Source organism: Manacus vitellinus, unplaced genomic scaffold, assembly GCF_001715985.3.
Source record: "Manacus vitellinus isolate BGI_N305 unplaced genomic scaffold, ASM171598v3 scaffold_19_pilon, whole genome shotgun sequence".
Taxonomy (NCBI): Eukaryota; Metazoa; Chordata; class Aves; order Passeriformes; family Pipridae; genus Manacus; species Manacus vitellinus.
In genome coordinates, this window is record NW_021939395.1 from 2,825,853 (window position 1) to 2,842,324 (window position 16,472).

At 56.3% G+C, this 16,472-nt stretch overlaps 1 protein-coding gene across 1 annotated transcript in view; it reads right to left on the reverse strand.

The window, feature by feature from the left end:
* The window catches only part of DLG3 (discs large MAGUK scaffold protein 3), a 75,414-nt gene that overhangs the window by 20,381 nt on the left and 38,561 nt on the right, over nt 1–16,472 (reverse strand). Inside the window, exons 5-12 of the mRNA XM_018070595.2 lie at nt 15,472–15,525; nt 8,234–8,284; nt 5,073–5,197; nt 4,433–4,602; nt 3,931–4,067; nt 3,470–3,614; nt 3,177–3,336; nt 111–267 (exon numbers count right to left, since the gene is read on the reverse strand). Of these exons, the coding sequence (XP_017926084.1) occupies nt 111–267; nt 3,177–3,336; nt 3,470–3,614; nt 3,931–4,067; nt 4,433–4,602; nt 5,073–5,197; nt 8,234–8,284; nt 15,472–15,525 (999 nt within the window). The remainder of the gene's footprint in view (nt 1–110; nt 268–3,176; nt 3,337–3,469; nt 3,615–3,930; nt 4,068–4,432; nt 4,603–5,072; nt 5,198–8,233; nt 8,285–15,471; nt 15,526–16,472) is intronic.

Sequence of the window (16,472 nt, forward strand, 5' to 3'; positions counted from 1 at the left end):
CACTGGGCGTGCATCCCATCGAGCTGCGTCTTGCTGGGGTGGCAGGAGACAGGTGTCCTCCCGGGGCTGGGGGAGGCCATGGAGGGGCAGTGGGTGCCCCACCTACTCACCGAGAGGATGCGGTCTCCCCTCCGCAGCTCCCCGCTGAGGTCAGCAGGGCCTCCAGCCAGGATGAAGGACACAAAGATCCCCTCACCGTCTTCCCCTCCAACAATGTTGAAGCCCAGGCCAGTGGAGCCTTTGTGCAGGATGATTTTCCGCGGCTCCCTGAAAGGACAGATAAGGGACAGGGAGACATCAGAGTGAGAAGCAGCAAAGCTGGTGACAGGCTGGTCTGTGTCCGGGCTTCCCAGCACATGGGTAGGGCTGGAGTCTTCTTCAGCCCCTCCGGCCAGGCTGAAGCATCACTGCCATCACTTGGGCAGATGGGGAAAGGTTTTGGTGCTTTAATGGATGCAGATGTCAGGATTTACCTCCAGGAACATGTGCCAGCACCCCAGGAAAAGTCTCCCACCATCCTTCCCTGTGGGGGAGTCCTGATGGGCTGAATTATCACTTAGCTCCAGGCAATCATCTCATAAGGAGCAAGAGGAGCAGGAAATGGATAGACAGAAGTGCAGGATGCCTTGTGAGGTCTTGATGAGCTCCTGCCCTGCCCAGACCCTGGAGTGAGCACAGCTCAACTCTCCCAACTCCCCCAGCTGCTCCTCTCTGTCCCTGTGCTTCCCACTAGGCACAGCATTCCGGTCCCCTGTCTCTGGTCACACTTGCTCCTGTGGCCTCGCTGCTGCCTGGAGGGGGACAGAGCTGGCTGTCCCCTGTAGGACATGGATGATGAGGCATTGATAGTGAACACTGAGGTGTGGCAGGCTCTGCTGGCAGCACTGCCGGGAAGCATGAGGGGCAGGAACGTTCAGAATGCTCTGTGCAATGACTGCCCCGCAATGCCTGTCTCTGCCTCCCAACAGCTGCTGGGCCAGTGGCTTCCCCACCCATACACAGGGTTTTTTTCTGGAAGTGCTGAAAGGACAAAGCCTTTGCTCTACTAGTCCCTGCAGGCTTAACTCCTTCCTGCCCCTGCAGGCGTTGGCAGCACAGGGTCAGTTGGAAGGGGTCAGGGAGGGCTGCAGCTATCAATCCCTCCACAGCAAAGCTGTCCCTAGGGCTAGAGTTCTTCCAGGGCAAGAACTAGGTCAGATATCTGGGTCTGCAAACCCTGCTTCCAACCAGGAGATGAACCTGCTCTGCCCTTTGGGTTTTGCTGCTGCCCAAGCAATGTGCAGGAACCACCATCCGAATTCAGTCTGAGGGGAAGCACGTCCAGCACCCATGAGGACTAGACACTCTGATGGAAGGTAGAGAGATACAGGAATGAACAGAGGAAATGAAGCCTCAGACAGGTACCTCACAGCCAACAGACCCTCAGTGATGAAGGTGTCCTGCGGGGTCAGTGATGCACAAGAGGCTTTCAGCACTGTCCAGGGGTGGATGAGGAAGATGCTGAGCCCACCACAGGTTGTGAATCTATTGGGGAGCAGGGGGCTGTGGCTGGGCACGGTGGCCCAGTGGTGCCAGCCCATCTGCAGTGTGGCCCTCCACAAGGCAGCACCATCCTCTAGTGGCCACCGGCACGTGCTGCACCGGGGCCACTGCCGAGCCACCACTGTGCCATTGCCACTGCCAAGCCACAGGGAGCCACCACTGTGCCACTGCCAAACCATCACTGTGCCATTGTCGCTGCCAAGCCACTGCTGAGCCACTGCATAGACATCACTGTGCCATTGCCACTGGCTGTGTCCAGCCTAAGCTGGGCTGTTCTTTCCACTCTCTAACCTACAAATAAGAATGCTGGCACATGTAAGAAGGGACATCCTGATGGGATCAGTGTCCCTGTGTGTTTTCTGAGTGCTGGGACTCAGTGCTTCTGTAGTGCAATGTAATGGCAGAAAGCACTGCTACTGCCTGTGGCATCATCCCCTAGTGCCCTGACAGCACAGGAGTTGCTACACCTGGTGAGGATGCAGCACCAGAAACAGGCTGTAGAACTGGCATCATTGGTGCCAAGACCATATGGGAGAGATGGTGTGTGGATGGTGTGTGGAAGCCAGTGCTGCACAGGTCATGGCATGCAAAGGCACCCAGCCGTGGCTGAGCACCAAGAAAAGAGAAATCCCTGTGACAAAGATGAGTGCAGCCACTCTCCAGGAGGACAGCAGACCTGACAGCAAACAGAAAGTCATGGTCTCCCATGCCAGCATCCACCACTGACGTGCAGAATGGGAGAATCCCAGCCAAAGCTATCTTCCACTGTGAACACAACCCCAAAACCAGCCTGAGACCTTGTTCCAGATGCAGAGCCAGCCCTAAGACTAACTTGAGTGTTGGTCCTTAGAATACAGCCTAAGCCTACAGTCCTGGCCCTGGGGATACCAAATCCAGAGCAGGCTCAACACTGGCCCCGAGGCTGTGGCAAGCAGAGTGAAAGCTGTAAGCCTGGGCAAGCAGAGCAGGACCTGCCAGATCTCGCTCTCTCATTCTCAGCTTGAGGCTTTGAAGAAATTTTATACCACATTTAGGCTCAGAGCAATAATGTCTTTGTGCTCCTCTTTATTTCCTGGTTTCTGGAAACAAACCTGCATAAATGATTCTAGTAGGGCAAAGGGGGTTGTGGCAGGGCTGGGCAGGGGGCTGGCAAGCCCGGGGCTGGCAGCTGTTGAAATGGTACCTGTGTGCAGGTGATTTGGGATGTCAGTCTCAAGGAGTGAGGGAGGAGGAGCCCCACTTGTTTGCAAGGCTATGCTCCCCCCAGCCCTTCATCCCCAGCACAGCTCCGCTTAGGCGGAGCCTGGGAGCCTGTGGCACTGCTGGCAGAGGACACCTTGTATTCCAGGTATTGTAAAACAAGCAGGAGAACTAAGCAGAAATGCAGATGGGTAAAGCTTGTGAAAGAGCAGGAGGGGGAATGGAGAGGGAGTGGATGCAGCGAGCCAGGGATTGACACAGCAGGTGGGTGAGCACAGAGCACATTGTGGGGGCCTAAAGCTTTGCACCGTGCACCTACAGGCTTTTGGCTGAGGCTCTGCACCGGCAGTGGGGATGAGGTCAAGCCACCACAGAGGGAAAGAGAGGAAAGGAGAAGCATCAGGGCTTAGGGGATGCTCATGCCTAGTACTCACCTGGTGAAGTCATCGTCTCCAATCATGTGCCGAGGAATAGGCGAGTATCGGGACGGAGTCACCTGGGTTGGGACGGGATAGGCAGGCTTGCTCTCAACGCTGCCCAGGTAGCCCAGACTGGAGTTATGGCTTATGTGGTTGTCAGCCAAGGCTGAGAAGGCTGCAGGGGAGGAGAAGGTCATCAGGAGCAGAAATCCATGCACAACGAGGACATGCAGACCAGCCCAGCATTTCTTGCCCCCCAGCACACTCCGTGCCCCCCAGCCCCCGTGCCCAGCCCAGTGCGTACGTACTGCTGGCGTAGTCGGGGGGCGCGTACATGTCGTTGAGGTGGATGTTGCCGGGCTTGGCCACTTTCAGGTACACCATGTCAGAGGTGTTCTTCAGGGCAGCCACTGCCTCCTCGTGCCGCACGTCCTGCAGGTTTGTGTTATTCACCTGCCGGAGGGAAAGGGCTGGGTGAGATGGATGAGTGGGAGGGCAGGGACCAATGCAGTCCTGCGGGAGGGGAGCAGTTTTCCACAGGGTAGGTGCTGCAGTATCTCCAAAGACAGGGTCCCATCTCCTTGGGTTTGGCCCCCCTGCCTGCAGCCAGTATTGCTCCTGCCCCTCCCACAGCACCATCCCAGCGGGGACCCAAAGGAAGGGGCATGAGGCTGCTGACAGGAGGGGTGTTGGAGCTCAGGATCAGCACTGCAGCATGGTGGAGCCTGCCCAGCTTCACCTCACGGCTGGCTGTGGCCACGGGGCTTACCGCAAGCAGCCGGTCCCCGATCTGCAGGCGCCCGTCCTTTTGGGCTGCACCTCCCTCGATGATCTTGGTGATGTAGATGCTGTTGTCGCCAGGGATGTGCTGGTTCCCAATGCCCCCTGCAATGCTGAACCCCAGGCCTGAGGAGGAGTGAGAAGGCAGGTGAGGGACACGCAGATGGACAGAATCTCAGGCTGGCACACGGCCCCTCTGCCTCGCTGGACTTCCCACCCTGTCCCAAACTCAGCAGGCAATGGGCCACCCTGCAGCTGCCTGGAGCCAGCCCAGTCACCACTCACTGCGCTGTGGGTCTTTCCCATACCCTGTGCCCCACAGCATCCCACACTGCTGGGCCACCCCGCAGCATCCTGCACTGCGGCAGTGCCACCTTGCATCCCACATGCCCCACGATGCTGCCCCGCATCTCCTGGCATCTCACACCGAGGGGTCACCCCATACCCTCCTGGGAGGCACCCCAGTCAAGCGAGCAGAGTGAGGGGCTCACCTTTGGGGCCCTTCATCAGGTTAACCTCCATGATGGTCTCTGGTGGGGGCTGCCGGCGCCGCACCACGAGCCGCACCACGGGGCCCGCTTCCTTCAGGGCCTCCACAGCTTTGCTGTGCACAACCTCGGAGACGTCCACGTCATTCACCCGCAGCACGCAGTCATTCACCCTGTGGGCACAGTGTGGCCCTGAGCTCTCCTGGGGAACCACCAGCCCGTGCCACCCTCCTCTGGTTACATCTGCCACCCTCCTCCAGATGCACAAAGGAAAGCTGCTCAAGCTGGCCAGATCCTGCCCTGCTGGGGTGAGAGCATGGTCCCTCCCAAAGCAGGAGGCAGTGGGGCTGGTCCTCATGGTGCAACCCTGGTGGAGGTGCGATATGAGAGGAAAGACTGGATCCTGCCCTGGGCTGTGGCTGGAAGGATGGGAGCAGGAACCTCGCACAGGGAGGGGAGGAGGGGTGGCTACAGACAGGAGGCTGGTGGCCAGGACCGAGGGGCATCCCTGTACTGAGAGGACCTAGCTGTGGGGAAGAGACACAGAGGGGCCAGGGCCCATGGTAGGGAAGGGGACTAGAGGGTCTGGGCTGAGATCCTGGGTGACACCCTGATGGAGCTGCTCCCCCAGCTCTGTACTCACCCTAGACGGCCATCCATGGCTGCCGCTCCCCCGGGGATGATCTTGGTGATGAAGATACCCGGGTCATCTGGAACATGGGGGTTGTCGATTCCTCCCGCTATGCTGAAGCCGAGCCCGGAGTTACCCTGCGGGAAATCAAATGCTGTGTCTTTCCCCCATGGGCAACCACTCGCTGCCGGCCCTCCCGGAATGGTTCCCCTCAGCTGCGGGACTGTTTGGGGCGCGGGAGCCCCGAGAGCATCCGTCCCACCCCAGGGTGGCTGGCCCAGGGGGCAGAGGGATGCGCGGCTGGAGGAGAGGCCAGCGTTCATCAGCCGAGCGCTCGGCGCAGCGTGGAGCGCTGAACAGATGGAGTGGGAGAGTGGGAGCCGCCGAGGACCTCCCTCACCACCGCGTCTCCACGGAGAGACTCTGAGGCAGGCTGGGGAAAGAGGAGGTGGTCCTTGGCGGAGAAAACCTCCCCTTGCTGGCTGCTCCCCAGGAGGAGAGACTGACGCCGCAGCCGCACGGACCAGCGGGGATTGTGCCAGTCACCAGCATCCCACCCCTGCCTCCCTACACCCCTGGGATGTAGCCCTGGCACAGAGCCAAGCTGGGGGACCAGTGATGCTGGTGCCAAAATTTGCAGGATTGGGTGGAGGTGGCTATCAGGATGGAGTGGGGTCTCCAGTTACGCCTCCTCTTCCTCACACACATGCTTGGAGCATCACTTAAGCTTCTCCTGCTGGAGTATGCCTGGGGGGAATGCAGAGGCCACAGCTCATCTCCAACCCATTCCCACAACATCTCAGGACTGAGTGGCTGTGGCCCTTTGCCGCCTCTCCCACTTGCAGGATCCTCATTAGTGACACACTCACAGGCGTTGCTTCCAGATCCATGCTTGATGCAAGTGGACAATTCCTGCTTTTTTTGCTCTGCCTTGAAAATCAGATGGCTCCTAGTCTTGTTTTCTCATGCAGAAGAGCTAACACTTAGTCACATACTATCATGCCTGCTTCTCATACACAAGTGGGCTCAGGCCAAGCATTCCCCTGGCTGCCCACAGCCTCAGTGCTTGGTGTTAGATGATGGGGTGCTCTGCCCTTCCAGGGGAGCTGTGGCCAGGAGGGCCACACTGGAGCTCAGGCTCCCTGGGATCACTTAGCACCAACAGCCAGCTGGGGCTTGCACTTCTCCCCAGCAATCTGGTCCCAGCATCAGCTCCTGCAGTGATGCAGAAGTCTCTGCTCTCACAATTTGACACTCATGACACAGCACCAGGAGCCACCAATGCCTCTCACTGTGCAATGCTCCTGGATACTTTCCCGCCAGCTGGAATTTGGCTGGCACGTGACAAGGAGGCACTCAACAGCAAAGGGCCTGGGGCCGCTCTCTTTTCTCCAAGATAGATTCTGGTTACCCTGTGTGCAACTCAAAAAAGCTCCTTATTGTCACAGAGACCCAGCCTGGGCACAGCAAGGCAAGTGAGACTGCAAAATGATCTCATTTGTTGTGCCTGTCCTTTGTTAGCTACAACACCTGGAAATCATCTGGGAGGTGTTAATTTTTATTTTGATAAACCTCAAAATGCAGTTCAAGGGATTTCTTAGCTGGCATCAGGGTTGATGCAGACACAGGGGTAGTTCCTGCAGAGGACACATGTATGGTGGGTAAACCCAAAGCCATGTCCCTGTGCAGATGGTGTTTCCTCAATTATTGCCCCCAAAATGCTGCTGCATTTACCCTTGCATTTACAACAAAGACAAGGATTAATGACAGTCACAGACCAGCAATTTTGGGGTACACTGAGGAAACCAAACTTCCCAGCAAGGGGACAGCCTCACCTGCAGGCACCAGGGTGCTTCTCCTGCATTAAGAAAGGGTTGTTGGATCCCACTGGGGATAAACTGAAGGGAAAGGACCTGAGTATGGTCCATGCTGATCCTGGCTGCTAATCACTGAAATTTTCTCATGCTGTTGGAGAGGGAATTGCTGCCTGGGGCTTTAAAACGAGGGCATCAATAAGTGTGGGGCATCAATGGGGGCCTCTCTGTGTGGTCCTGCCAGCTCTCCCCATGTTCCCTCAGCCCCGAGGACAGAGGATGCTCTGAAGAATCCCTGAAAATGAGGCTTTTGCCTCTACCTTGGGCCCGGAGCAAGAATTGCTTAGCCCAAAAAGGAAGGATCCCCTGGGCTGGTTTCGTCAGGCATGCCGGGGAAGCGGTGGGTGAGGCGGCAGCCCCAGATAACCTTCCGTCCACCCACCTCCGTGATGCAGAGCCAAGGGAAGGAGGGAGATGACTAAAGGCAGAGAGGAACAGAATAATGAGCGATGCGTCTCCCCCTGCAATGCTGGCCACGCGGCGAGGCTGGCACGGCTCTGAGGAGGAGGCAAGGTGTGCCGTGGAGCGCCGTGGGCAGCCTCCCACCCCGGCCATCCCGTCAGCAGGGCTGTGCCTGCCTCTTGGAGTAAACCTTGGGCCTGCTTTTCCCACTCCCTCTCCATCCCTCCATCCCACTCACTTCCTGGGCACCAAGGGAAAGCCCTCCCTGCCCTCTGTGGTGTTGGCTTGCCCCTGGGTAAACCCCATATGTGGGGGGAGCTGAGTTTAGCAGCGGATGCCATCACCTCTGTGTTGCCAACAAAGAAAAGGCTTCAGCAGAAACTTCTCCCACTGTGGCTTGTTTTACTATAAAACCTGTTCTTGCAGCTTAGCATCCCAAGGCTGTGTAGCCCAGAGCAGTGGGCAGTCTGGTGGCGGGGTGGCATCCGTCCCCTGTGCCCAGGTGTGGGGTGCACCTACCTGAGTGCCAGCACAAGCAGAGCTCCCTGCACCTCCGTTTGCTGGCAAAGGCAATGACAAAGAGCCTCCTCCACTGCACTGATGGTTTGTGTGGGTGGGGGTGTGAGAGAGGGAGGCAAGGGAGAAGCCCTCCTCCCTGCCTTCTGGAGGGGTCTGCAGGGGGAGAGGGGAGCAGCAAGCCCACCTCTCCCCGTGCTGCAGGGCCAGGCAGGCAAAGCAAGTGCGACACCTGCAAAAACCTCCAGAGAGAGCAGGGAGCAGCGACCAACCCCTCCCCATCAGCTGGTGCAGGGATGCCTGGGGGGCTGGCTGTGCTGGTGGGTGGGTGAGTGGGAAGAGGCAGCAAAGACTGCTGGCGGGTGAGTAAAGAGTACTTACCCTTTCCAAGACGATCTCCTCATATTTGAACATCCCATCACTGCCATTCATCTGGAGAGAGGGAGACAGCGTGTTACGACTATGTGCTGGTCCTTGGGGAATTCATTTTTCCCTTCTGACAGCTGAATATGAAGAATCCAACCAAAAAGCTGCACCATCACCGCTGAAAAAACCTTAAATGCAACTGCTTGAGCCTGCCCTGGAATTAAACCATGTGCTGCTTTTCTTCCTGGGTATGAGCCAAAGCCCACTGACTTTAATGCACTTCAGTGCAAAGCCTTTATTCTCCCAGCTCATTTCTTCAGCCGTGAAAAGGAACTCAACTGAAGGCACAAAAGGAAATAACACCTTTGTTACGCGGCATATAATTAACCTCAGGAATTCACTGCTGGAGGAAAGGAAGAGAGGGGGTCGGTCCATTTAAAAGAAAAAAATGTCTGTACATAATAACATAATAAACACCTTTAGCAGCTTATATTTTTAAAATCTTTTAGTAGCATGATTGTATTAACGGAAAATTCGGAATAATTCATTCTATGAAATTAGTTGGGTGCAAAGGAAACAAGGTGTGAGAGTGGGGCACAGCGAGAGGTGAAAACATCGTGCTGCCCTTATATACAAAAATGGTGTAGCCTGTCTCAGTGCTGTACACCATACTGATCCCCACACTTAAAGGTCTTCCATACTCAGAGTGTTAAAGCAGAGCTCTCAGAAACATAATGGATACAAACAAAAGGGATGCAACTGTAGGCTCTAAAATGGTAAATGTACAGCCAAAAAAAAAAAATCCATTTTTCTCATAACCAGCCATACACAGGAAAACAAGGCAGCAGGTTCACTCCACGTCATCAGGATCAGACCATAAACAGCTGCTAACGTCCAAAATTTAACAAGATTTGCAAAGCAATTGGCTATTGGAGCATCCAGAGCTGTTACACTCAACAGCAACAGTTTTCATAGAATATCCTGAGTTGGAAGGGAACCATAAGGGTCATCAAATCCAATTCCTGGCCCTGCACAGAACAGCCCCAAGAATCCCACCATGGGCCTAAGAGTGTTGTCCAAATGCTTCTTGAGCTCTGGCAGCCTTGGGACTGTGACCACTGACCTGGGGAGCCTGTTCACCATCTGGGGGAAGAACCTTTTCCTGAGATTCAGCCTAAACCTCCTCTGACACAGCCTCAGGCTTGGGTCCTCTCACTGGTCAGCAGAGAGCAGAGATCAGTGCTGCCCTTCGTCTTCCCCTCGTGAGGAAGCCACAGGTCCCGATGAGGTCTGTCCTTAGTCTCCTCCTCTGGCTGAACAAGCCAGGTGACCTCATCCTTTCCTCATATGGCTTCCCCTATAGACCCTTCACCACCTTTGTAGCACTCCTCTGGACACCCTCTAATAGCTTTATATCCTTCTTACATTGTGGTGCCCAAAACTGCCCCCAGCACTCGAGGTGAGGCCACCCCAGTGCAGAGCAGAGCGGGACAATCCCCTCCCTCACCAGGCCGGTGATGCTGGGCCTGAAGCACCCCAGGACATGGTGCTTTTTGGCTGCCAGGGCACGCTGCTGACTCATAGCTTTTTTGGAGGGGACCGAACTCACTCTCATAATTTGAGTCACTCTGGGAAACAGGTGACAGGACACAGTCAGTTCTGATCGACCAGGCAGAGGTGATGGGACCCCAGACTCAGCAGGCAGGAGTTTTTCTAGCTGGCAATAATCAGGGGTCCAGGTGGAGGAGCAGTTCTGCAGGCCAGGATCTGGGATGGGGCTGTGCCACCTGTGACACACTCACCCTCATCCCCTGTCCTGGGAGGGCAAAGAAATCCCACACCCTGTTGTGGGTACTGCGCTTCAAGGATAAGGCTGGGGAGAGTCCAGAGCAGAGAGATGGGATGGAGGCTCCAGGGAACACAGGTTGAGAGGGTTGTTCCTTCTCAGATATGCTCTGTGCCTGGTGCCTCTCAGCCACTGGAAGATTTCAGGGCAGAGTTCAGAGCTGGGACATTCAGATGCCCCAACAGCAGAATGCTCAGATCCTCCCAGCACATTGGGAAAGGCTTTGGTCCTCTTAAAGAAGGATCCTGAGGCAGAAAAGCACTGAAAGGGATGGGATTAAACCAGAGCAGGATCTCTGACAGCCTCAGAGGGACAGGGACACATGGCCAGTGCCACCTTCTGCCACAGTGCTGCCCTGGGCTGTACTCCTGAGGGCAGAGGGGCATTGCTTCCCTCGCCACAGGTTCCCCCTCCTGCATGAGTTGCCTTTCACTCCTCTCGTCCTGCCGTCCTGACTAATCCTAAGTGCAGCCGGCTCACTGGCCCGTGCCGCCCTCACAGCCTCTCTCAGCGCAGCCCTCGGGCTCAGCTCATCCCTGCAGTTGGTATCCCGGTGCGTGGGGCGCGGCGTCACCTCTCTCCAGCTTTCCAGCGACTCAGATTCCTGGCACCCTTTGCTACTACACACATTGTCCTCTCTGCTTTGGCATTCAGCACAGTTGCCACACAGCCAGCCATATGCACACCCACGGCCTCGGAGGAACAGTGTACACATCCCTACAGGATGGGGATCTGCAGAAAACTCTGACAATCTGTGAGTCGTGGCGAGAGCCAGCAGCGCGCGAGCTGGCAGGCGCCCGGGGTGCACAGACACCCCAGCACTCAACCCCGTCAGGCACCCCGCTGCCAGGCAGGGGGGCCGGGGGCATCCCCAGTCCCCAAACCTCAGGGCTGCCAACGCTGAGCAGTGTTTTGCACTGCTCCCTGACAGCCAGCAGTGTCGGTGCTCGCTCAAAGTGGTGTCTGCTGGGAGCAGCCTGCTCTGGCCAGGCACATTGGGGTCAGCCAGGCCTGACCACAAAGTTTCAGCTCTGATTGTGTTTCCAAAATCCATGCAACGAAATGCCAGTTAATTGTATAAGGAAGCCAAATGAAGAACTTAATATATACCACGTAACCAAGGGAACGAGCCAACAAAGCAAACGTTCCAGTGTCGGAAAATCAAATACCAGTCACTCGCTGACGGCAAAAACCTCCCCATGACACCCATCGGAGCTGCCATGGCCTGGCTCTGCCACAGGCTGTTCCTCCTGTCTTTTGCCAGTGCCCTGTGCTCCTCCCCAGCTCCTGTTTGGGGCCGACTCAGCGCTATGGGTTTGGTGGGAAGATGCCTGGCTCCATCTCCCATAGGCAGGGAGAGCACACTCCACCCTGCTCTCCTCTCCTCATGTAGCACCTGCAGAGCTGACAGGGGTGTCAGGGGCTGGACAGGTACTGAATCAGCTGTTCCCTGCCTATTCTGATCCTAAGAATCACCTGATTCCTCATGGAAAAGAGTAATGGTACTTTTTTCCAAGCCCTTCCCATGCAACAAGCCCACCTGAGGGCTCAGGAAGAGGCGCCTTTGCTGGCCTTCACTTCCCCGTCGTGTTTTGAGCAGCAGGGAAATAGTTACCAATGACGGCATTTAGATCATCAACAGAAGGCTGCAGAGTCAACACTCATTTGATAAACAGAAGAGCACACACCTTCCAGAGCTACTGCAAGCTGTCTGCAGGCTCCGCCGGCCAACACCGCAACAGCGCACGCGGAACACGCTCTGCAATTTGCTGGAGAGTCAGGATTTGGGGGTGGGTTTTCTGGTTCTTTTCTTTTGGTTTTTTTTTTTTTTTTGGGGGGGGTGGTGGTGGTGGTGGCGTTCACTTGTTTTTTAAATAAAAAAGAAGGCCAAATTTAGAAGACTAAGATGGGGTTCCTCAAATGCAACCTGAATAGCCCACCAGGCTGCAGGAGAAAATAACCTGCAGGAAGGGTGACACTGCCCACAGCCCCTTTCAGAGCAGGATCTAGCCCACACCCTGTGGTTAGGGATGCCATGGGGACAAGCACTGGGACCTGCTGGTGGAACAGATGTGTATCAACATAATGAAGAGGGTCCAAAGGCTGGAGAGCCAGCCCTTGGTGGTGCCAGGCAGAGCTGGGGGTGGAGGGCACCTGGTGATGCCCCACGCCCGCTCCAGAAAGAGGAAAGGGGAGCAGCAGGAGCAATGGGCATGTCCCTGCTGGCATGGGCACCGACACTGCTGGCGAGGGAGAGCTCTCCCTGCCTGCACATGGCAGGGGGCCCAGGAAAATAGGTCAAGAGCTCCTTCCCTTCACCTCCCTGCATCCACATGTCCTGCCGCAGCACTGAGACCTACTGACTTGCTTCCAGCTAACCCCTGGCTTCAACCCCTGGTGTACATTGCCCACGGTGTTGGCCTTGTGCACAGAGTATATAAATGTCCTAAATGCCCTATTTCTGGTCAGCCTTTTGCCAGAGGGCCGTGAGGGCCAACCTGCTGAGCCTGGGCAGAGGGAAGGGGTTTGCAGTGTGACAGCCCCAGCAACAGCTGGGAGGACTGTGCAGCCACACTGTCTGCAGGAACTGGCAGTGGGATGCGCTGCTGCCAGCACTTGGGACCAAAGCATGAGGGTGGCAGTTTAGTTTTGATTTTTTTCTGTTTTTTTTCAGCCTTACAAGCAAGTTTGCCCCGCTCAATGGCCATCTCTGCTGTCTCCCACGCTGCAGAGACCACGGCTGGGGACCCCAACAGCAGAGTCAGCACTGCTGACTCCCCGCACAAGAAGGCTGCCTCTGTGTTAATTGGTGGCAGAGCCTTGGGCTCCTGTGGTGCTCGTGGGCTGGGATCAGGCCTGAGAAGCACTTTGCTTCCTCACACCTGGCTTTTAGAAACTGAGGAGGTGATGGCACCTCATTGCTTGGCTCCAAGGACCCAGACTCTGAAACCATCAACTCCTCAAGGGCTTTGGAGTGACCTTCCCTGCTCACTTTGAGACTGCCTGGAAGTAAGAAGTTGTTTCAGCTTTAGACAGGCTGCTCTGAAATGCAGAGACCCCATCTGCCATGGGAACTCTGTTTCCGATTCTCCATCTCCCTGCTATGGACCTGTTGGGCAAAATACAGGGTGGAAACTGTGAGCAGTGACCTTGGGGCTTGCGTGGGTGATCTCCCCAGGCACCCATCCTTATCCTTCAAAGGATGGTTTTAATACTGCAGGCATTTTATAATGGTTTATTTGTGTTTTTACACTGTGGGGGTGCTGGGTTTTGTACAAGCCACAGGCAACAGAGCTGAGCCCAAGCCACTCCAGTGCTATGGTGCTGCTGGTGCTCTTGGGGATGGAAGTGGGTGGACAGGGACATTGAAATGCAGAACAGACTTCTTGATAAACAGTCGGGGCCAAATCCAGCCCAGCAGCTAGTCCAGTGCAATCAATGGAGCTAGAACAGGAAGGAACTAGACTACATCCATCTGTTTATCACTACAGAAAGCATTGAGTAGTTAAGTAATTAAAGACTGGAAGATGTGACTTTAACCCTTCCAAATACACCCGGTACCAACAGGCTTCAGCTTTTGGGTTTGTGAAAAAACATGCTCACTGATTTGGCATTTTGGATTTTGCAGCAAGCTCCTGGTGTGGCTCCTTTGCTGACCTTAAAAACTGCTGAGGTTTTGAGGGGGTGTTTTCTCTGGAGCCTGAGGAATCCAGCACTCCAGAGAAGGAAAAGATGGAGCAGGGCTCGTTTCTCTCCTGGTATAACACGAAGTAGGAGGCAAGAGGGTTTCCAGGCTGGAGACTGAAAGGAATCAAAGTGAGGTATCTCCCCTGCCCTGGGCACAGGCTCCTCCAGGCACCCCAGGTACACAGCTGGGTACAGAGCTGGTGGTCCCCAATCTGCCCAGAAAATGACAGCCACAATCTGCTGGCCTTTTGACCCCTGCAGGACAGTCCCTCCTGGCATGTGCTGCTGAGGATGGATGGATGGGATCAGTGACTGCCATCCCCAGGGTGATGCTGGTGCCTGTCAGGGCTGCAGAGCACCCCCTGAAACACGGCCAAACCCACCCTAGGGGCTGCAGGAAGGGAGCTCCCATCCAGCACAGCAAGAAAGAGCTGCAGCAGGAAGAAGGCATGGACAGGGATATGGAGGTGGAGGGAGAGGGAAGGATATGAGTTAATGAGCTGGAGTAGAGGGAGGCAGTCAGGAGGGCAGGAAAGTGGAGTCCACTGCCGTGGAAGGAGGTGTCTGCTGCCCCCCAGGTGGGCACCCTGCTGTTGGCTTCTGCAGGGCTTGGGAACCTGCCTGGGGAGATAATTAAATCACATAGCCAGGGCTGTAGAGGTCTGAGCCAGGCCTCCCTTCCTTTCTGTAGCCCTGCCCAACCAGCCCAGCACAGCTCTAATGTGTCCTGACCCCACCACAGGCTGTGGGCTGAGATCTGCAGTTCTCTACGAGGAAGATTCAATCCCCAGAAGTCCCCTGCAGCCCTCTACCATGACTCCAAAGACAAACCCACCCCAGCTCTGAGTCCTGGTGCCTCTTCATTAATGTGAGGTAGCTGAAGGTAGCTGAAGGTAGCTGAAGTTTCATGTACCAGAAGAAAACCAGATGCAAAGCATCCAGCCCTGTCAAGCTGTTAACTGGGCTCCCTTTGGGCAAATGAAAAGGGGAGCACCCCACAAGTGTGGAGCCAGTGCTGCTGGCCAGAAATCCATGCTGGCCACCCTCCTGGCCATCCTCCTTCCTCCATCCCCCCAGCATGAATGATTTCCAAATGTTCTGGGAAGGGATGCAACAGTGTGCAAACCCTGCAACAAACTGAGAAAGATTATCTTTACACTATGCCAAGAGTGCCAAATGCACTGTGGCTGCAAACACAGGCACCAAGCACTGCTCAGCTGCTGGCAGCCTTCACTGGGAGAGGAGCAGCATCTGATGGGTCCTGCTGCCCTGAAGACTGGGGAGTGTGGTGCCAGAAAGCACCCAGAGAGCCCTGCCTCCCTCCTGAGGGGCTGGGGCTGCCTAAGGAGGCTGAGGCAGTGCAGGAAGGTAAGAGATGCCTCAGCAGAGCCTCCCAGCCAACCTGCATGGGAGGTGGAGTAAATGACTGTATGATTAACCCTGAATGCACCCAGCCCAGCAGTTCCTCTGCCAAGGCCTTCTGCCTTGTACCCTCGGTGTGCTTGGAGTCTCCAGCATCGCTTGCTGCCAGCCCTGGTTCTGCACAGTATCACCCAGCGAGATTTGGGGGTGGGATGTGCTGTGGGGACGTGGTGCAGGTACCAGGCTCCTCTGCCGCCTCACCAGGGCCCCCTTGGGCTGGAAAAGTCTTTCCTGCATTGCTGAGCAGGGCAAATGCACCACTTGATCAAAGGAAGCAAAACGAAACCGGGAGACTTACAGAGAGCCCTTGTTCCAGCGAGTCTGTGTTCACGATAATGGGAGCGGGGTTGGCCTGTGAGGAGACAAAAGTGGGATGTCACCAAGCTGAGCAATGAACCCAGCCCTTCGTGGTGCTCTGCCTCTCCCCTGGCCATGCCAGCACAGGCAATCCAGGCCAGGCAGCAGAGAGGAAGGGCTCTCCTCAGCCCTCCTACAGGTGCCCGGGAGCCCTGGGGCAGGAGCAGGGTCACAGCATGGCTCTGGGCATTGGTCCCCTCCTCAGGCCTGATGTGTCCCAAAGACCCCATGGCCTTGGCTGCTGGGAAGGAGGCAGTGGAGACTGGAAACTCTCCCAGTCTTGTACCAGAATCCCACCAGAACCAAAATTTACTTAAAATTCACACTACCAAGGGGGTAGGAAGCAGGAGGAGTAGGGAAAAAAGTTCTTCTGAGAGAGGGATATATTGCCAGCAGGTCAGACCTTCAAGCACCTTCCAACAGCTGCTGCCCCCTTCAAAGCACAGGGACACCATGTCCTGGGAGAGATGACAGCATTTGGTCCTTCATCCTCCTCAGTCCTGGGGAAAACCTTCTGCTTGGCAGCCTCGGCTCATCCCCCACAGCACCACACACATCCCCCTCTCTTGCAGGGCTCCCTATGAACTTCTCTCCAGACCCCTCCTCCTGGGCTGCCCTCTGCCTCTCGGCTCGCTGCACATCGCAGAACAGACGCTCACAGAGGGCAGCTCGGGCAGGAGAGGGCAGGGCGGCAGGGAGGGTCTCCTGGGAGAAAGGGGACTGGGGAAGCTGCAGCGCCGGCGGCCGGAGGGATGGGGGCGGCCAGAGGAGGGACAGGAGGGGACGGCCGGAGATCGGGGACGTGGTGGCCGGAGGAGGGACGGGACGGGAGGGGATGGGATGGCCGGAGATCAGGGACGGGGGCGGCCAGAGGAGGGACAGGAGAGGACGGCCGGAGATCGGGGACATGGTGGCCGGAGGAGGGACGGGACGGGATGGCCA